Source organism: Periplaneta americana, chromosome 7, assembly GCF_040183065.1.
Source record: "Periplaneta americana isolate PAMFEO1 chromosome 7, P.americana_PAMFEO1_priV1, whole genome shotgun sequence".
In the NCBI taxonomy this organism is placed as follows: Eukaryota; Metazoa; Arthropoda; class Insecta; order Blattodea; family Blattidae; genus Periplaneta; species Periplaneta americana.
Window position 1 is genome coordinate 136637724 of NC_091123.1, and position 19815 is coordinate 136657538.

At 36.2% G+C, this 19815-nt stretch overlaps 1 protein-coding gene across 1 annotated transcript in view; it reads right to left on the reverse strand.

Annotated features, from left to right (window-relative positions):
* The window catches only part of LOC138703464 (kynurenine formamidase-like), a 34449-nt gene extending 15368 nt beyond the window's left edge, over positions 1–19081 (reverse strand). The window contains exons 1-3 of the mRNA XM_069831344.1: positions 18842–19081; positions 11545–11666; positions 1660–1872 (exon numbers count right to left, since the gene is read on the reverse strand). Coding sequence (XP_069687445.1) covers positions 1660–1872; positions 11545–11666; positions 18842–19017 — 511 coding nt within the window. The 5' untranslated portion in view covers positions 19018–19081. The remainder of the gene's footprint in view (positions 1–1659; positions 1873–11544; positions 11667–18841) is intronic.
* Positions 19082–19815: the final 734 nt, after the last annotated feature.

The window sequence follows — 19815 nt, forward strand, 5'->3', positions numbered from 1 at the left end:
CCATGCCAGGACATTACCATGGAATCATGGGTGAATCTATAATAGGATGCGAAACTTACTGAGTTTCCCATAACACATACTAAAGGCGCTGTTGTAGAAATTGATCTTGCTGCCACCTGTTTGGAGGAGGGGCGTTATTACATCTAGCAGCGCACCAAGTAGAAAAAAGAGTAACAAATTACTACATGCATTTAGCAGCGCACCTGGTGACGAAAATGTTAAACTGTGCAGAAAGTATTCCCTCCCACCCTCATCGATATTCAAAACCAACCCAATTTTAAATAAAACATTTACATTTTTATTCCTCACAGCATCTTCTACTGAAAATTCTTACCGGAGCCAACAGGAAGATAAAATAGACGATTATTTTACACTACCCAATTAAAATATAACCAGACAGAGACAAAAAAATAAAGCAAAAGGTTAGATAATTGGGATTGTATTCTTTGGGTATTTATTGTACAGCGCAATGGAAAAGTCTGCAAGAACTACTTAGATAGTTCAATTTATTATATTACTATTACTTTACAATACATTCAACAACACTATTTTTACAACGTCCATAAACATTACTGTTTAACATACACTGCTTATACACACGTAGTATCACTTTATGTTCACTTATTAGCAAGTTTCTGTCTGCTATCTTGATTCTTGTCTCTATGAGCAATATCTCGAACTGATAAATAGAGAACTCTGGGTAAAGTACGCAACACGTAGTTCTAATGTTCACCACCTACGACGTTGGGCGCTGATCATCTTATTTCAGCCCCCCGCCACCAGATGGTGCTGACCGCAGTTTCGCATCCTATGTATATTTATCCAGGACATTACTCTATCACGTACACGCAGTCGCTTCGCACAACATATGGTTTGCTAGCTGTGGAACGAGTGGGAAAGTTAATTTATGGACGAACCTCGTATAAAATATAAATACAGGGTGTTAAAAGACATTAAATATTTATAGGGGTGATAATATTCATAAAAATAATTAATAAACATGAGTCCTAAAATTAATATCTTTCGAGATATGAGTACTTCTTCATGAATATTGTGGGAAATTCTCAATGTGATTGCCATAAAAACAGATAGTGTTCTGAGAGATAGTAGTATATATCAAAACAAGAAAACAAAAACTAAATAAACATCATTAATACCAAATATAAATTTCAGGTAAAGCTCCCTGTGAAGCAGACAAATGAATTCAAGGGAAAAATTGTTTCGGGGCCGGGTATCGATCTCGGGACCCTTGGCTTAACTCACAAACGCTCTACCGACTGAGCTACCCAGGAAATTCACCTGACACCGTCTCAATTTTTCCCTTCTAGACACACATGTCTAATTTCAGCCTGGAAGATATCGATGTAGTGTATATAATCTATAGTGTGAAGAGCAGTTTCGTACCACAGTCTAGTATATACAGTCACGAAGCTCAATATGTAGTAAATATGCATCCATAGATAGTTGCTAACCACTAGAATCGCTGATATCGCCTCATTACAGACAATGCGAAATAGTTCCGGCACAGTCTATTGTTCCTAGCACCCTCACAACTCAAGCTTCGTGACTGTATATACCAGATTATGGTTGTACTTTCTGTATGAAGCTCATAAACAAACTACATACATTTAATAAGTATTCAAATGATCAAGTACTTACCTGGAAAGTTGAGTTTAGAAGAATCATTGTTCGTGATCCCAAAATATTGATTATAGTTGGTGTAATACTTTTTTGACCATCCGAAACGGACGAGTACTACGGATCCTTCGGGTACACACATGCCATTTTCTTTTTCCCACTTCGTTATGTGTGAGGGCAGTAGATCGAAGTCACGATTGTCTCCAACTTCAGCCGATACGTCTATTAAGACAGCTGTAGAGGCAAGAATAAAATGAAACGCATTTAAAACAGAGATACATAAAATAAATACACTGATAATATTTAATGAAATCTGATACATAAGGTACAAGAAACGATTCTACCTTTAAAAATTAATAAACACCCCATACAATAGAAATAAACTATAATTTTGAAAAAAAAAAATGCAACCAACAGATACAAACAATTTGTGTAAGGATATGAGTATTAAAGGGAGACAGTACTTGCATATCTTACAATGTCAAATACCTCAATTTTGAATGCATTTTTCTCAGAAGTTATAAAAGATACAAATGTAGAAAAAAAATAGATGTAACATACTTTTACGTATAGAATCGGCTAAATAATTTTAAAATTCCACTGAGCAGTTGCCAAAAAATTTTTTTTCATCGATAACATTTTCTGCACTAAGAATTATTACAAATTATTTTTATTTTTGCTAAAGATAGAAATAATCTTAATTTGTTTAACCTACTGTATAAAATGCCATCACATTGATATTGCATATTAATTTCAGCCTTCTGGGTACAAAAATTTCTGATAAAAGTGCATCAATGTCACAAAAATAAGAAAGTGCAGAAAAATGGTGTCAAAGTTTCCATATCATGCAATGTTAAATTCCTCAATTTTGGGTGCACTTTTCTTAGAAGTGATAAAAGATAGAAATGTAGGAAAAATAGGGCATATGTAACATACTTTTATGTATAGAATCGGGTAAATAAATTTAAAATTCCACTGAGCTGTTGGCAAATTTTTTTTTCATTAACATTTTTTGCATTAAGAATTATTACACTTCTGGGTATAATAAGTTCTGAGAAAAATGCACCAATGTCACAAAAAATATAAAAGAGCAGGAAAAAGGTGTCAAAGTTTGCATATCTTGCAACGTTAAGTTCCTCAATTTTGGGATACAAATGTAAAAATAATAGGGCATATGTAACATACTTTTACGTATAGAATTGGCTAAATAAATTTAAAATTCCACTGAATGGTTGGCAAAAAAAATCATTGATAACATTTTTTGCATTAAGAATTACTACAATATTTTTGCTGAAGATAGGGCTAAAAGCTGACAATTAGAATAAATAGAATCATATGATTATTATTTTTACACATATTAAACTACCGAAAAACGATAAAAATCAAAATTTAATTTTTTTTTTGTCAAAATTCGGTGTACAGATTCCCCTCAATGAGTTTAAAGGAAATCAATGCACGAAATAATACATATTCCTAGACTTAACCAGAGAATAGGAATACATGTCAGAATAATATATCCCATGTTATGTATAAGAATACTTACTTACTTACTGGCTTTTAAAGAACCCGGGAGTTCATTGCCGCCCTCACATAACCCCGCTTTAGGTCCCTATCCTGAGCAAGATCAATCCAGTGTCTATCATCATAATCCCATCTCCCTCAAATCTATTAATATTATCTTCCCATCTACGTCTCGGCCTCCCTAAAGGTTTTTTTCCCTCCGGCCTCCCAACTAACACTCTATATACATTTCTGGATTCGCCCATATACGTGCTACATGCCCTGCCTATCTCAAACGTCTGGATTTCATGTTCCTAATTATGTCAGGTGAAGAATACAATGCGTGCTGTTCTGTGTTGTGTAACTTTCTCCATTCTCCTGTAACTTCATCCCGCTTAGCCCCAAATATTTTCCTAAGCACCTTATTCTCAAACATCCTTAACATATGTTCCTCTCTCAAAGTGAGAGTCCAAGTTTCACAACCGTAAAGAACAACCTGTAATATAACTGTTTTATAAATTCTAACTTTCACATTTTTTGACAACAGAGTGGATGATAAAAGCTTCTCAACCGAATAATAACAGGCATTTCTCATATTTATTCTGTGTTTAATTTCCTCCCGAGTGTCATTTATATTTGTTACTGTTGCTCCAAGATATTTGAACTTCTGCACCTCTTCAAAAGATAAAATTTCCAATTTTTATATTTCCATTTCGTACAATATTCTCGTCACGAGACATAATCATATACTTCGTCTTTTCGGGATTTACTTCCAAACCTATCTCCTTACTTCCTTCAAGAAAAACTCTCGTATTTTCCCTAAACGTTTGTGGATTTTCTCCTAATATATTCACGTCATCCGCATAGACAAGCAGCTGATGTAACCCGTTCAATTCCAAACCCCCTCTGTCATCCTGGACTTTCCTAATGGCATACTCTAGAGCAAAGTTAAAAAGTAAAGGTGTGTATAGTACTATAAATATAAAATATAAGCAGCAAAAGTTAATTAATATTAGTTCTGAGTGTCTTTGGAATGGAACTACTTACGTTTAAGTTTATTTATTATATCAAAATGTAAATTAAAATCAAAGTGAAAATAAAAATCAAAGTGAAAATCGAAATCAAAATGGAAATAAAAACAAAAATTGAAATCAAAATTAAAATGGAAATGAAAATCAAATTGAAAACCAAAATCATAACATGTATCGTATCATATCACTTCATAACATACATCAATCATTTTAGCCTGTTATTTAACTATTTTGTACCAACTCCATGTTATTTAACGTCGATGGAATTGTTGGTAGAGAAAAGGTATTTGGAGATATGAAGCCGAGAATTCTTCATAGATTACCTTACATTTGCCTACAGTATGTATCTCAGGTCGTAACGAGTTCTTTTACCGATCCGGTATTGCGCTCGGCCGTGTGTTCGATTCCTGCTTGAATTCATTATCTGGTTGAGGTTTTTCCGAGGTTTTCCACAATTATAAGGGACTGTAAGTTAATCTATAATGATTAATGACTGTATAATACAGTATTATTAGCCTATAGGTGTGTAATACAGTAGCAACAACGAATCCGAACAGATTAATTTATATGTTCTGTAGCACAATGCTCAATCAATTGAAATGTCACATAAACAAAGAATGAGGACATCTGCATACAACTTGTTTATTTTAATTGTCCCCATTACTGGTTATTTAACCCATTAGTAAACAGACTGTAGGTAAAACCAAAAGGAAACTGGTTCGCAGACAGTTAAGAACGACAAGGTATGTAGATATGTCGCAAAATATTACGAGTAATACAAATTGTAAATTCCGAAGATAATGATACGTTGAATGACCTCATGTTATAGTACAGAATAGGGATTGGGTTGGACCGTTAAGGCTATATTGGCGGTCCACCGAAGAGGTACCGTAGTTTCCCCTAACTATGGTCCACATTTTTCACATTTTTCTTTGTATATTCAGTACTATTAATCCAGATTAAGTGAAATTTTGGCTTCTTATACTCTTATAGTTCCGTCGCTCTAATTTCCGGCAGCCAATCACGTTGCAGGTCGGCTACATTTAAACGTGTAGTCTTGTGATTCGCTGATGAAGATGGTCAGCATTTCCTAAGGCTGGATAAATACTTAATATAATCGCCCGCCATTTTGGCTCTTTCGTTGGCGTTCGCAGAAAGCACACGAAGACATTATTTGCAGCTCAATTATTTGCTGTATTACAATGCGTTTGATTTATTATCATAGGATCTACGACATGATAATGTTTAATGGTGTGGCAAATAGATCCCTCGTCTGGTAGCTTAGCAACGAAAGAACAAAAATGGCGAACGATACTACCTACCTAGACTTTATAGAGCCTTGACTTCCTAAGACGTAAGCAAAGAGGAGGAGTCACGCCGGGAATAACAGCGTCTCGACTATAAAATACAATATTACGACTTTTTAAAAAATATGATGACAAGTTGGGAACGTATTAGTTGAATGTTAATGAATAAAGACGTCAAAATTTTTAATACAAATAAGGGAATTCGTTCTGGTTTCATGTTGATTGGTTTTATGTTAATTGTTGTAGAAATAAAGTTAACGGCTCCTAGAATTGAGGATACATAATAAACAAAATGAAATCATATACTCATTAACAAAATTATATAATCAACCAACAAATCTAATTACAATTATACCTTATACTTTGTCAACTCATTTTCTACCAACGTTTCACTTTTGTTTCTGAAACATTTTTCTGCATTTAGGATTATATCAAACAGATTTACAAGAGTATCCAAGTGACATTTCCATGTACGACTTGAGAGTCACTAATGTGCTAATAAAATTTATAGATTCATTCATGTTTCCAGTCATTAGAGATGAAAAACAGTTTTCACAAATACTAGGGCCTATATGACCTATTCTGTTTTATTTTAAACAAAACTGATCCCAACAAATAGTAAAGAGCTTGTTGTTCACTCAAGTCAATATTTCTGTTTTCAGTTAAATTACAATTTATTTCAATTTATATCAATATCTCCCTCAGGTAGCAGAAGCAATTTGACATTTTTATGACTTTTGAGAGCAGTTAACTGCACAACAACACGACATTCTTCAAGATAACAATGAAATATCACACAGACTTCCTATGCAAGTCTTGCGTTGTACTGAGTCTCCTTTGAAGTAAATATTGCCGCCGCATCAGCATTTGTCAGATCAGAGGAATGCGGTACTCTCCAACATACACTGACTCTGCATTTCTAGTCTGCAATTTTATCATCGCGGAAGCCACATTTTGTCCAATATTCTTTTGAGAAGATTAACTCCGTACGTAGATGAAATTATTGGGGATCATCTGATTTTTTGTATTCGACAGATAATAGAGAAAAATGATAATAGAGAAGCTCTTATCATCCAGTCTGCTGTCCAAAAATCTGAAAGTTAGAATTTATAAAACAGTTATATTACCGGTTCTTCTATATGGCTGTGAAACTTGGACTCTCACTCTGAGAGAGGAACATAGGTTAAGGGTGTTTGAGAATAAGGTGCTTAGGAAAATATTTGGGGCTAAGCGGGATGAAGTTACAGGAGAATGGAGAAAGTTACACAACACAGAACTGCACGCATTGTATTCTTCACCTGACATAATTAGGAACTTGAAATCCAGACGTTTGAGATGGGCAGGGCATGTAGCACGTATGGGCGAATCCAGAAATGCATATAGAGTGTTAGTTGGGAGACCGGAGGGAAAAAGACCTTTAGGGAGGCCGAGACGTAGATGGGAGGATAATATTAAAATGGATTTGAGGGAGGTGGGGTATGATGATAGAGACTGGCTTAATCTTGCACAGGATAGGGACCGATGGCGGGCTTATGTGAGGGCGGCAATGAACCTTCGGGTTCCTTAAAAGCCATTTGTAAGTAAGTAAGTAAGTAAGTAATAGAGAAAAATGGGAGTATAAGGGTACAGTACATCAGTTATTCACAGATTTCAAAAAGGCATATGACTCGGTAAGAGGGAAGTATTATATGATATTCTTATTGAATTTGGTATTCCCAAGAAACTAGTTCGATTAATTAAAATGTGTCTCAGTGAAACATACAGCAGAGTCCGTATAGGTCAGTTTCTATCTGATGCTTTTCCAATTCACTGCGGGCTAAAGCAGGGAGATGCACTATCACCTTTACTTTTTAACTTCGCTTTAGAATATGCCATTAGGAAAGTTCAGGATAACAGGCAGGGTTTGGAATTGAACGGGTTACATCAGCTTCTTGTCTATGCAGATGACGTGAATATGTTAGGAAAAAATACACAAACGGTTAGGGAAAACACGGAAATTTTACTTGAAGCAAGTAAAGCGATCGGTTTGGAAGTAAATCCCGAAAAGACAAAGTATATGATTATGTCTCGTGACCAGAATATTGTACGAAATGGAAATATAAAAATTGGAGATTTATCCTTCGAAGGGGTGGAAAAATTCAAATATCTTGGAGCAACAGTAACAAATATAAATGACACTCGGAAGGAAATTAAACGCAGAATAAATATGGGAAATGCCTGTTATTATTCGGTTGAGAAGCTTATGTCATCTAGTCTGCTGTCAAAAAATCTGAAAGTTAGAATATATAAAACAGTTATATTACCGGTTGTTCTGTATGGTTGTGAAACTTGGACTCTCACTCTGAGAGAGGAACATAGGTTAAGGGTGTTTGAGAATAAGGTGCTTAGGAAAATATTTGGGGCTAAGAGGGATGAAGTTACAGGAGAATGGAGAAAGTTACACAACGCAGAGCTGCACGCATTGTATTCTTCACCTGACATAATTAGGAACAAGACGTTTGCGATGGCCAGGGCATGTAGCACGTATGGACGAATCCAGAAATGCATGTAGAGTGTTAGTTGGGAGACCGGAGGGAAAAAGACCTTTAGGGAGGCCGAGACGTAGATGGGAGGATAATATTAAAATGGATTTGAGGGAGGTGGGATATGATGATAGAGACTGGATTAATCTTGCACAGGATAGGGACCGATGGTGGGCTTATGTGAGGGCGGCAATGAACCTTCGGGTTCCTTGAAAGCCATTTGTAAGTAAGTAAGGAAGCCACATTGTCAACAACACAGTTGAGTGACTTGGTAATATCAATCCGGTGCTGTGGATTGAGCTTCGGCGTAGCTCAATGGTTAGAGCGCTTGGTACGTAGAACAAAGGACCCGGGTTCGATCCCCGGCACCGGAGCGAATTTTCTTCTCCAATATCAATTGTTACCATAACAGATGTATTCTGTAGGAACAATACTGAAATATTATTGGAAAGTAGAGAATGTTGTTGAGGTTCAACGACGGTGGAGGATTGAATTTGGAACACAGCCACCAACAAGTTTAACTGTCACAAGAATCTGAGACAAGTTTGAAGTCGACGGAACGGTGCAAGATGTGTTGAAAAGGCGGTGCGGAAGAAAGAGAAGTTGCACCGATAACGAGAGTGTTGATGCAGTCATGCTGGTTTTTGCACAGTCCCCAAAGAAGTCAATGAGGCAATGTTCTCGTGAGATTGGTATCAGCAAATCCAGTGTTAGTCGAATTTTGCGAGCTCAAAAATGGAAGTCTTACATTCCGAGACTTGTCCACGCACTAAATGAAGACGACCCAGATAGGCGACTGGAATTTTGTGAGTGGTTCTTGAACATATGTGACGAAAGGGAAGATTTTCAAGACTTAATTGTTTGGTCAGATGAAGCCACATTTAAACTTAATGGCAGAATTAACCGGCACAATTGTGTGTACTGGGGTAATGAAAACCCACACATATTTCAAGGAAAGGTTGTCAATCTTCCAGGATTAACAATATGGTGTGGTCTGTCTGCCAGAGGAATAATTGGGCCGAACTTCTTCGAAAGGACTGTTACGGGTGATAAATACCTGGAAATGTTGGAAACCACGATTCGAGGGAAAAATTGTTCCGGGGCCGGGCATTGAACCCAGGACCTTTGGTTAAACATACCAACGCTCTACCCGGGAACTCTACCAGACACCGATCCAATTTTTCCCTTTATATCCACAGACCTCAAAGTGGGCTGACAACCGTCAGCAACCAACAATTGAGCGCACACTAACTCTGTGTGACTTTCCCTCGAAATTATTCAAATCAACTTTACAGACAGTTATGCCTGAAAGCTAGATTAGCATAATACACGTCACTGTACGTTAACAGAAAACCACAATTTAAGTCAGACTGAGTTAGTGTGCACTCAATGTTGGTTGCTTGACGGTTGTCAGCCCACTTTGAGGTCTGTGGATATAAAGGAAAAAATTGGATCGGTGTCTGGTAGAGTTCCCGGGTAGAGCGTTGGTACGTTTAACCAAAGATCCCGGGTTCAATGCCCGGCCGCGGAACAATTTTTCCCTCGAAATTATTCGAAAATGGGTTTTACTTTCAACAAGACGGGGCTCCAGCTCACTTTCATGTCAATGTGAGGAATTTTCTCGATCGCACACTTAATCAGAGATGGCTAGGACGAAGAGGAAGTGCTGCGGAGTTCCCGCTTCGATATCTGGATTTAACCTCCCCCCAGACTTATAACTATGGTGAGCTCTAAAGGACACAGTGTACGCCAGAAAACCACAAATACTGAAAGAACTGAGAGTTCAGATTTAACATGACTGCAATGATATTCCATTAGCAACAATCCAGTTGGTATGTCGCTCTGTTGTACGTCGTTGTTGGGAGTGTACTGTGGCGGAAGGGGCGATTTTGAAGATGTATGGGCTTAAGGAATAGAAAACCGCAAAAATCGTATTTCTGTCTCATCTCGTTGCTGAGAAATAGTGTTTTAAAATGTGTATACATCAATTTAGGACACACTGTATATATATAAGATGATCAGGGGCATAACATACATACATATATTTATATTTTATAATCTTGAACTGTTGTGAAACTACTTGTAAAGAGCAAAATATATTAGGTAAAAGGTGAAGTTAAATGTAAGCATAATTTCGTGTCTTATTATAGTCTAGGCCTAATTTAGTTTAGTATAGTAAAGCTTAGAAGTGTTTGTGCTAGTGTCGTGTGCCGTGTGAATAATACAAGTGAAGTGAAGTGATATATTAAGAGGTAAGGTTAAATATAAGAATAATACAACTTCGTGTCTTGTTATAGTTTAGGCCTAATTTAGTTTGGTATAGTAAAGTCAAAAAGTGTATGTGCTAGTGTGAGTAACAGAACATTAGTGAAGTGAAGTGAGTGAAGTGATGACTTTCATACTCCATCGGCAAGCCTATCGTGCTATCAAAAAGGAGTGTGTTATATGGCAGTATAAATTTTTAATAGCCTCCCTATCGATATAAAAAATGAAACTCAAAACATAAAATTATTTAGGGCCAAATTAAAGAAGTACCTAATTTCTCACGCCCTCTATTCTGTAGGTGAATTCATGACATTCAATAACGCTTCATGAAATTGATACTAAAACTTTGTGTTGTACTAGTAGACTATATTGTAAATCTCGTCTATATATATTTCATCTAGACTGTGACTATAAATTAAGATTTTATAATAGTATTAAGTTTTTTTGACTTGTTCCATATTCTAGCTGTAAGCATGTATGAATACCATGGAATGTTAATAAATACAATACAATACAATACAAACATCTCCACATCTATTGGACATTGGACACATGTTTATAGTAACACTTTTACTCAGAACAGTCCACATTATCACATCTTAATATATTCACTACTGGGTGTTCATTTCAAAATGTGTCATGACGTCACTGTTGTGAGTCGGCGATTTGAAGCGAGTTTCAGCTTTTATGTCCGAGAAGTTGCCTATTAATCAAGGCGTTCAATCTGAACTTGAGAACGTATACGGTATAACTTGAACGTCGTAGCAACAGATGGCGGTCTGTAAAGTCTGTGTGCTACCATAACCTCTTTCGAACTGTGTTTTGCGCGGGCAAGCGTACGCAGGGTATTTGTTATCATCCGTTGCATGCCGCAACATTCTACAACCCAAATCAAATGCTCCGTGTCCATGTTGACCGTCGAAGTTAATGTCAACAAATACGTAAGTAATCGTCTTAACCCTCTCGCCATATCCCGACAGTAAGAAAAAAACTCACCCCAGTACATGTTTCCAAACAGTTCACATTCCTGTCACTACCGGCGTACCGCACGTGGGTATCCACGGACTCTGCCCACTTCAGAATGAACGCCGTACTTGCTAGGCAACTTTTCTCGCATTTAGGTAATACGCCTCTGCGGGAGTAATTCTCTATGCTCACTGGCTAGCCACATGACGATATACAGCGAGCCATGACACACTTTGAACTGAACACGCAGTATTCCTCCTGAACCAGCCTGTATGTCCCTAGCATAAGCGGAACATAAACTGCAGCAGTACGTACCTTTTGTAAAGAATCTGTCTTCAGGAATATTCCCAAGCTTCCAACCAGTTTCATTAAAGTGGAATGGAGCATCTATATGCGTACCCACGTGCTCTGCTGTTTCAAATGTATTCACTGCAAACCTGCATCAAACGGAGTTAACAACAGAATTAACTTAACGAAATTTCTCCATATTCTTACCTTCTATTCCTCTGACGAAATGTTTGTGATTGTAAATTAAATTACGGTACTCTAGTTACTAAGCATTAAATATAATGACATTTTTTTTACTCCGTCCACATCCACATCTCAAGGTTAAAATGCTAATGTAAGATGTAGGGCTTTATGGAGTACAATAAATTAAATTGTATGCATCTCTTTTTATAAATGTGAAATTCTCGCCATTTCGAATACATAATATGAATTTTCCGATAAACTGTATAATAGGTGTGGAAGTTTTCTGCCGTGCCGTTACAATGATAACTAAGTACACAATATCGTCAATATGGGCACAACGTTTACCTGTGCCGTCCTTACCAGGAGAAATTTTGTTTCGTTCTCTCTTGTGTTCTAACCGGGAATCGAATCCGGGACCTCGTGAGCTGTAGTCAGAAGCTTTGACCACTAGCCCATGAGGCAATTTGGAAAATTTAAGTTACAGAAAATGAGCGACAAACTTATCGAAAATTACAAGTTTTCTCCATATTTAAATGTAAAAATAATGAAAAATTTGTTCAAATATCTCTAAGAATGAGGAAAGTTCATTCAATAGTAAGAAAAAATAATTCCCTCCATTTCCTATGTGTATATAATGTGTATAATATTATAGTGACTAGTTCAGCTTCATAAACATCTGCAGATAAAACAATATATAATCATTTTAAAAGTAGTTTCCAATGGTACCTTCAATGACCTATGTTCTCATTTGAAATTTCGAAGTTGACCACAGCCCTACTTCCGGTTTGTTACGGGAAATTGTACTACCATCAATCGATAGGTTTCGGTTAACAAAATTTTTTATGAACAACCAGTATCACATAGTTTTCAAGAAAAAAAAAAACTGATACTGGTGGTCTGAAACACCCGGCATATATATAATGTATGTATGTGTGTGTGTGTGTGTGTGTAATTGCTAACACTGAACCAGGTTTTATACAGAGTGCCATTATTTTAACAGATGATTGCTGATGTTATAAGAAAAAAAAATGTCCTCACAATTTCTTTCTAATTGCAATATTTAACTAATTATTAAAGTTTACAATATTAGGCGCTTGGCAACGTTGCTGGATGGATAGGAGGGAGTTTACAAGTACACAGTATAGCTCAAGCGGATGCAGACATACCGGTACAAACCAGATGATCTGTTCTAATGCAGGGGCGGACCGTTGTTTACATAAAACGAACGGCAAGTACAAACTTTCAATCTCATTAATAGAACTTTATGGTAAATTTTCATTTTATTTAATAATACTGGAAATATTGGTCCATTTTTTTATTGTACGTCTAAAAAATAAACAATAATGGTTTACTGCACAAAATCACAAGGACTTTTTTTTAAATGCAACATTTTAATCTCTCCCGCTTCCATAAAGCAGTACCATTTTTAAATAAATTCCTGTTTGTGTGATTTTCGAAGCGAGGTAAGAGACTCCTGATTTCTAATAATTGTTGAGAAACTGCCAGAAAAGTTCGCCGATTAGGTAAACTTCATTGCGGAAAACTTTGACGGTACATCTTTTTGTCTCACTTGAATTACGACGACTTTCTCCATAAATTAATAACATAATGATATTCCTAAACTGTGAATGACATTGTAAGTTGTTTATCGAATACCTGGTACCGAACTGTCATCCGCTCGGCAATAGACTTATGGACAGGGAACTTGAACTCAGCTGACATGCAGGGCCTACGTACAGTTACCCTGAAAAAGAATGAGACGATTCTTGGTCGTCGGAAGTTAAAGTTCTACAGCGCGGTTCACTCGATATCGACGTAGGGATACATAACATGACAGATAGTACAAGAATTGTTACAAGGACCACAACAAGGACAAGGACCAGAATAAGGATCACGAAGAAGACTGCCATTTAAGGCCAGGATTTCACTACATAGCTCAAGTCCCAAAATATCATTGCTTCACTGTACCGAATGGCAAATGCCTGCTAAGGGATCTACATTCTGGACTGCTGCTATCACTGTCTTGTCTCGGTAGCTCATATAGTAGCGTGCCGGTTCCATTGTATAACCGAAACGTCTCGTGTTCGATCCCAGGTAAAACTTTTTTTTTATTGAGGTGTAATTAATTTGTTCAGAGTTCCTCGACTGTCTAATTTGTCGAAAAATATGGAATAATTTATGCCCAATTTCTGGGTCTTACAAGTGGGCTGAACCTCGTCAAAAAAAATAAATCTTACTTGGAAGTTAAAAGTATTCTTCCTCAAACAAAAATCATAAGAAACAAAAAGAGACCTGTTAACTTAAAATCTTGTCCACATGCCATCAGCTTCTATTACAGCTCTAAGTCGATCCGGCATGGATGTCACGAGATTGTGGAATAAGTTCTGATCCCCGGCGAGATCTTCCCAGGTGTCAACAACTTGATCCCACAATTCGTCTCGATTTCGAGGGCGTCGGTGGGCATAGGTGGCTATCCTTCTCTTTTTCAATTCCGCCCATAAATTTTCGATGACATTCAAATCAGGTGACTTCGGAGGCCAATTAATGATTTCGATCTCGGGTCTCCTTTGAAACCATCTTTGAATGCTTGCAGCATAGTGCACGGGATGGTTATCCTGCTGGAACAGCAATGTTCCTTCGGGAAAACGTTCTCGGGCGGAGGGAAGGAATATATTTTCCAGAATGTGCTCGTAAGTTTCCGCATTAAACCGGCCATCGATGCGTTCTATAACGCCAGGTCCATCGTAAGACATCCACCCCCAACACGATATGCTAAAGCGCCCCGATCTTTCACGTCGGTGCACATAGCGCTGATCATGTCGGAGACCATCCTCACGATAGACACGGACAGGACCTTCGTAATCACTCGAGATGGTTGTTTCGTCGGAGAAAATTACATTTCTCCAATCGAAATCCACTCGATTGGTAGCGAAGGCAAGACGGTCGACAGCTTGTGCTTCCCCCAATATTTCCATTTGCGCAGCCCTCCGGCTCCTAATACCGCGGTTCCTCAACCTGCTGATCACAGTCTGTGAAGAGCCGGGAAAGTTAGATACTGCTCTTATTTCGTTAGCAGTCAGAAAGGGGTCCTGTCGAACTGTCTCGAATAAAAGAGCATCCTCTTCCAATGAAGAAATCCGCGGACGCCCAGGAATAGGGCGATTTTCGACCTCCCCAAAATTTTGGTAACGATGAACCCATCTCGCGGCTGTACTTCCAGGAACACCGACCAAACGGCCAGCAGATCTAGCCCCATATCCAGCCTCAACTAGAGCTATAACTCGCTGTCTCATGTCACGTCGGTTCGCCATTACGATGAGAAATGAGAGATGACGATAATACTTTAGTGTAGACAATGACTATTTAACATGATATAGAATTATTGAAATAAGAGGCATCTTGCATAGTAAGAGTTAATAAATCAACCTTAAATTAAATATCTAAATAACAGGATATAACAGGAAGTCCAATTGTTGCGAAACTAATCAAATTAAATCTAATTACATTAAATAAACAAACCCCAAGTTATGACACCACATTGCTACAGCTAAATTGTATGTTATTAACATAAGCATTGAATAGGTCCGTGGTTGTGCATTGGACGACAAAACCAAACATCGAAAGTTCGAATCTTGCCGAGGAATGTAACTTCTTGCTTTTTATAATGTAAATCAGACTTATAACTACAATCATTCATATTTCTTACATTATTTATTAATATTCATAGCCAACATTGAATTTGTAAAGAAAATACTTTAGAAATCTCATATGGAATTTGTGATCTGTAGTGACATAAACATAGATTATCTCTCGGAACTTTTCCGTAAAAGTAAATTAAATTCAGTCCTTGAAACTGGAAACCTTATTCGTAGGGTCATTTTCCCATAGCATACAAGCTGAAGTAACACAGCCATTGATAAACGTTTTGTACACAGAATTAGACTGAATTCCTATTCGACAGAACCTATAATCAATGGCTTGTCTGACCATGATAAACAAATCCTATGTGTTTCCAATGTCACTGAACAATTTCAAAATATTAATTTAAAAACTAAGAAAGGATCGTAATTGCTGTATCTAGTGATTATTTACATTTATGTCTACAAAATGAATCTTGGAAAAACATATATGATACTGGTACTACTGATATTAAGAGTAAATATATTGAATTTTTCACTTAATTTCATAATCACTTCAGTGGATGTTCTCCACTCAATGTTGTGAAAAAATTCAAAAGTTAAAACATGTAGATAACGCAGGGACTTCAAAATCTCATGTATTAAAAAGAAGAATCTATATGTAATGAGTTGCAATGTAATGATCTTCATGTTCTTAAATACTGCAAGAAGTACAGTGTAATTTATCAAAAATTATGAAAGAGGGAAATAGAATATATTTGAGTAGAAAAGTACAAAATTCAGATAATGCAATTAAACCCATTCGTAATATTATTAAATTTAAACTTGTAGATATCCTAAGAAAGAAAATATTTTTTCATTAAAACCAATGATTATAAAGTAGAGGATCCCAAATCTATTGCAAATTCTTTTAACGTATTATAGTATATAGTACAGAAATATTATTGACAACTTAAACATTCAAGATTTTGCAAAAGATACTGCAATTGGTTACTTAACAGATGTATTTAATAATTATTATTAATATATGTAATTAGTCAATAACTGCAACAGTGCTTATACATTCAATCATAACATGAATAAAATTGAATGCAAACACGTAGATAAAATAGTTAAAATTAACTGCAGGGGTGAGAATGAAATAATCCAAAGCCATACTTTTAACAAAAATTGTTTTTTGCGAGTGCATTTCTTACACATATGGGAAAGCTATTAATAAATTATTGTAATAATTACTCAACAAATGACATAGCCTAAGGACTCTAAACCTTTGTAAAAGTTTGTCTATTATTATATATTTTTTAAATTTCATTTTAATTGTTAGTTTTTAATATATATGCATTTACATTGTATATATGTGTGTGTATAAATGCATTCATTAGATTAACGTTTATAATATTATAACTTGTAATTTTGTATTGTTTGCGATCATTAACACTTAATCTCAGGACTTCGTAAAACTATATTTCAACGTGACTTAGCTATTTCAACGTTATTTAGACAAAAAAAATTGTTGTGTAGACTAAGAATCGAACTCGCACTCTTCTACACAACACGCAGAAGTCTTACCGTCTGAGCTATGGAAACGACATGAAAGCTTTCCTTTCTGTGCGGAGTGTCGATCTAGTCATGAAGGTCCATTGTCGATTTAACTACACGATTTATGTATATATTTATCTTTTATTTACGTAATATTATCATATTTTTTGCAGTTTTTTAATTGAATTTCGGAACGATGCTAGTAACAAACCAAATAACCTGAATTTAAGTAACTCAATATTCGTTATCTTGTGTATCGGTGCTCTGGTCTCCGATCATGCGCAGTGTCTTACATCTGAGACTTAGGAATATTCAATCGTCTCATCCTTTTCCAGGGAAACTGTACGTCTGTGCAGAATACTCTGCCTGTTGAACGTTGCCACGTCTCTCACGCCAGAATATTAACAAATGTAAGCATGCATTTTTATTTAATTTCACGAAAACGTAATAGAACAACAAATATGTAACTTATTTAAACTAATATCAAATCTTTGCCATATATACCTACTGATGTAATTGTCTTCATAATTTTACTAACGATATAAGCAATATAACACGAATAAAATAAGAGAAGAAATATTTTTTCTGGGAAAACACTCAAGTTTTGACCCTATGTTGTATGGGCATTTTTTGATCCCGTAGACCAGTGATGTCAAAGCAAGCGAATTTTTCTGACCTTGACGTCGTGCGCGGGCATCAAGCGCTAAATATGGAAAGAGGAAGGGTTGTGTATATGAATAAGCAGCCTGTTGGATTAAGAAAACAGTGGTGCACAAACTTCAAACGGAACGTGAAATTTTATGTTGTTATTTTTATAAGGCTTCTTTCTGTTTTATATTATCTATATTGTCTGTAAAACAAAAGTACTAATATCAATTTCTTAATATTGCAGTTGTGTTTTAAATGTTAATAACATAATAAAGAGTTAAGAAGGAATATTCACATAAATTACATAGTAGTACAACTATACTGTACTAAATGGATGAAACACATCATTCATAAAGAAAGTGATATCCCCAAAAAAGAGACTGAGTATGACATAACAAAGCAAAGTTACCTAGATGCTGTAGGCCTATATGTTTTAAGTGTAACTAATATTCCATAACAAAACTTTTTACCGCATTATGCTTTTAAGGTGATATTGGTGAGCAACTTCCTATCTTCAGAATCTTAAATTATTTTCTCGAAATATGCTGAAGCTATAGAGCTGACATTTTTACAACGCATAGGCACGTATCTTTTGCTTATGATGTAACAGTAGTTGCTTTGCAAACAATTTCCATGCGAATATTTTCAAATTTTTCAATACACTATCTTCAGTAATACGTATTTACGGTTTATCAGATTTACGAAAACATTCTGTAAAGCTACTAAATAAATAGCCCTATATCTGAAAATTTCACTTTTCTATACGAAAAGTTGAGAAAATATTTCTTTTGAATAAAAAAAAAATCAAACTTGTGAAAAATGAGCATTAAAATTAAAACTTTCTTTCTCATAATGCACTTAAACTTCTCAGACAGATCTAACAATTAACATGGATACAGTTTTAATAAGGTATCTTCCCTTTATCTATTGAATCAGTGCTGGCCATCCCTGAATATAGCTCGACAAAGCGGCATATACTACTTCTTTCGTCTGTCTCTTTCCTTTCCGCTGTAAAGCGCTCAGGCTCTCCTGAGCTCTAAAGCGCGCGCTTGCTCCTATGGGCATCAATTGACATGACTGTCGTAGACCGTGCCCGACGACTGTGAAAAGGACGGCATTTATACCGCTTACACTTTGTATAATGAAAATATTTCCTCTTCTTGTACTAAGCAAAAGTATAAAAATAAGCTAATGTGTTTGGGGTCCGCCAAAATGCGAATCATATGAAAGGGGTTCTAGAATTCATGAAGTCTGAGAACCACTGCAACAAATGAAACGAAATGAAAATGAATTAAAGACTGTCTCACAGCACTTACCACGGAATTCCACCCTGATCTATTTGTCTCGTCCTTAATATGATGTTGAATCTTTGTACTCCAGGCCAGAATATCGTGTTGTTGTCCATTGGGTAACCCAAATCGATTATTTGAGGTTTGGGCGCCCCCATAACTGAAACGCAAAACAGCGCCACGGACAGCAACAACAGCACCATCTCTCCCGAAAGCTAGTAGTAGCTTGTTAGGCTCGACTGCTAAAACGAAAGTCTGCCAGAACCTAATCAAAAGTCCTCATTATATATTATATAACCTTGTCAGTAAGGCACATGATGCGTGTTCGTTTATCATAACGTGCCCACCTGAACAAACTCATTATCTAACTGGTGATCCATATTACGCTTTGTTTGGAAAAAAATATTTTTCAACTCAGTGAACATAATATTATCACTATGAGTAGGAAAGCAATATCCGATTATTCAGAAGATGTGCAGTTTATAAAAACTCTTTCCATCGCTTGTGAGAAATAATTTTACGTTTCATTTCAGGTGAATTAGTGTCAGTCAAATCTAAATTTTTCTGCGAAACTCTGCTTCTCAAAAAACCTGAACCATGGGCTCCGTTCTTTTAAAAATATTAACATCTATATCATAGGCGTCGACTTATACAGGGTGAATTCAACCAATAACCTTCAAGGAGTTGTAGTGGACACCCAAATGAACTTACCAAACAATATTAGATATAGGAAGCCAATAGTCATAAACTAATTGTTCGCAAGATACAGAGTGTTATATATTTCTATTTGAAAACTATGCTTTATCGCCTTGCTTTCAACTTTACCTATAAAACAGTAATAATTTATTATAGTATAGGCCAGTTTCTATCTTATGCTTTTCCAATTCACTGCGGGCTAAAGCAGAGAGATGCACTATCACCTTTACTTTTTAACTTCGCTCTAGAATATGCCATTAGGAAAGTTCAGATAACACAGAGGGTTTGGAATTAAACGGGTTACA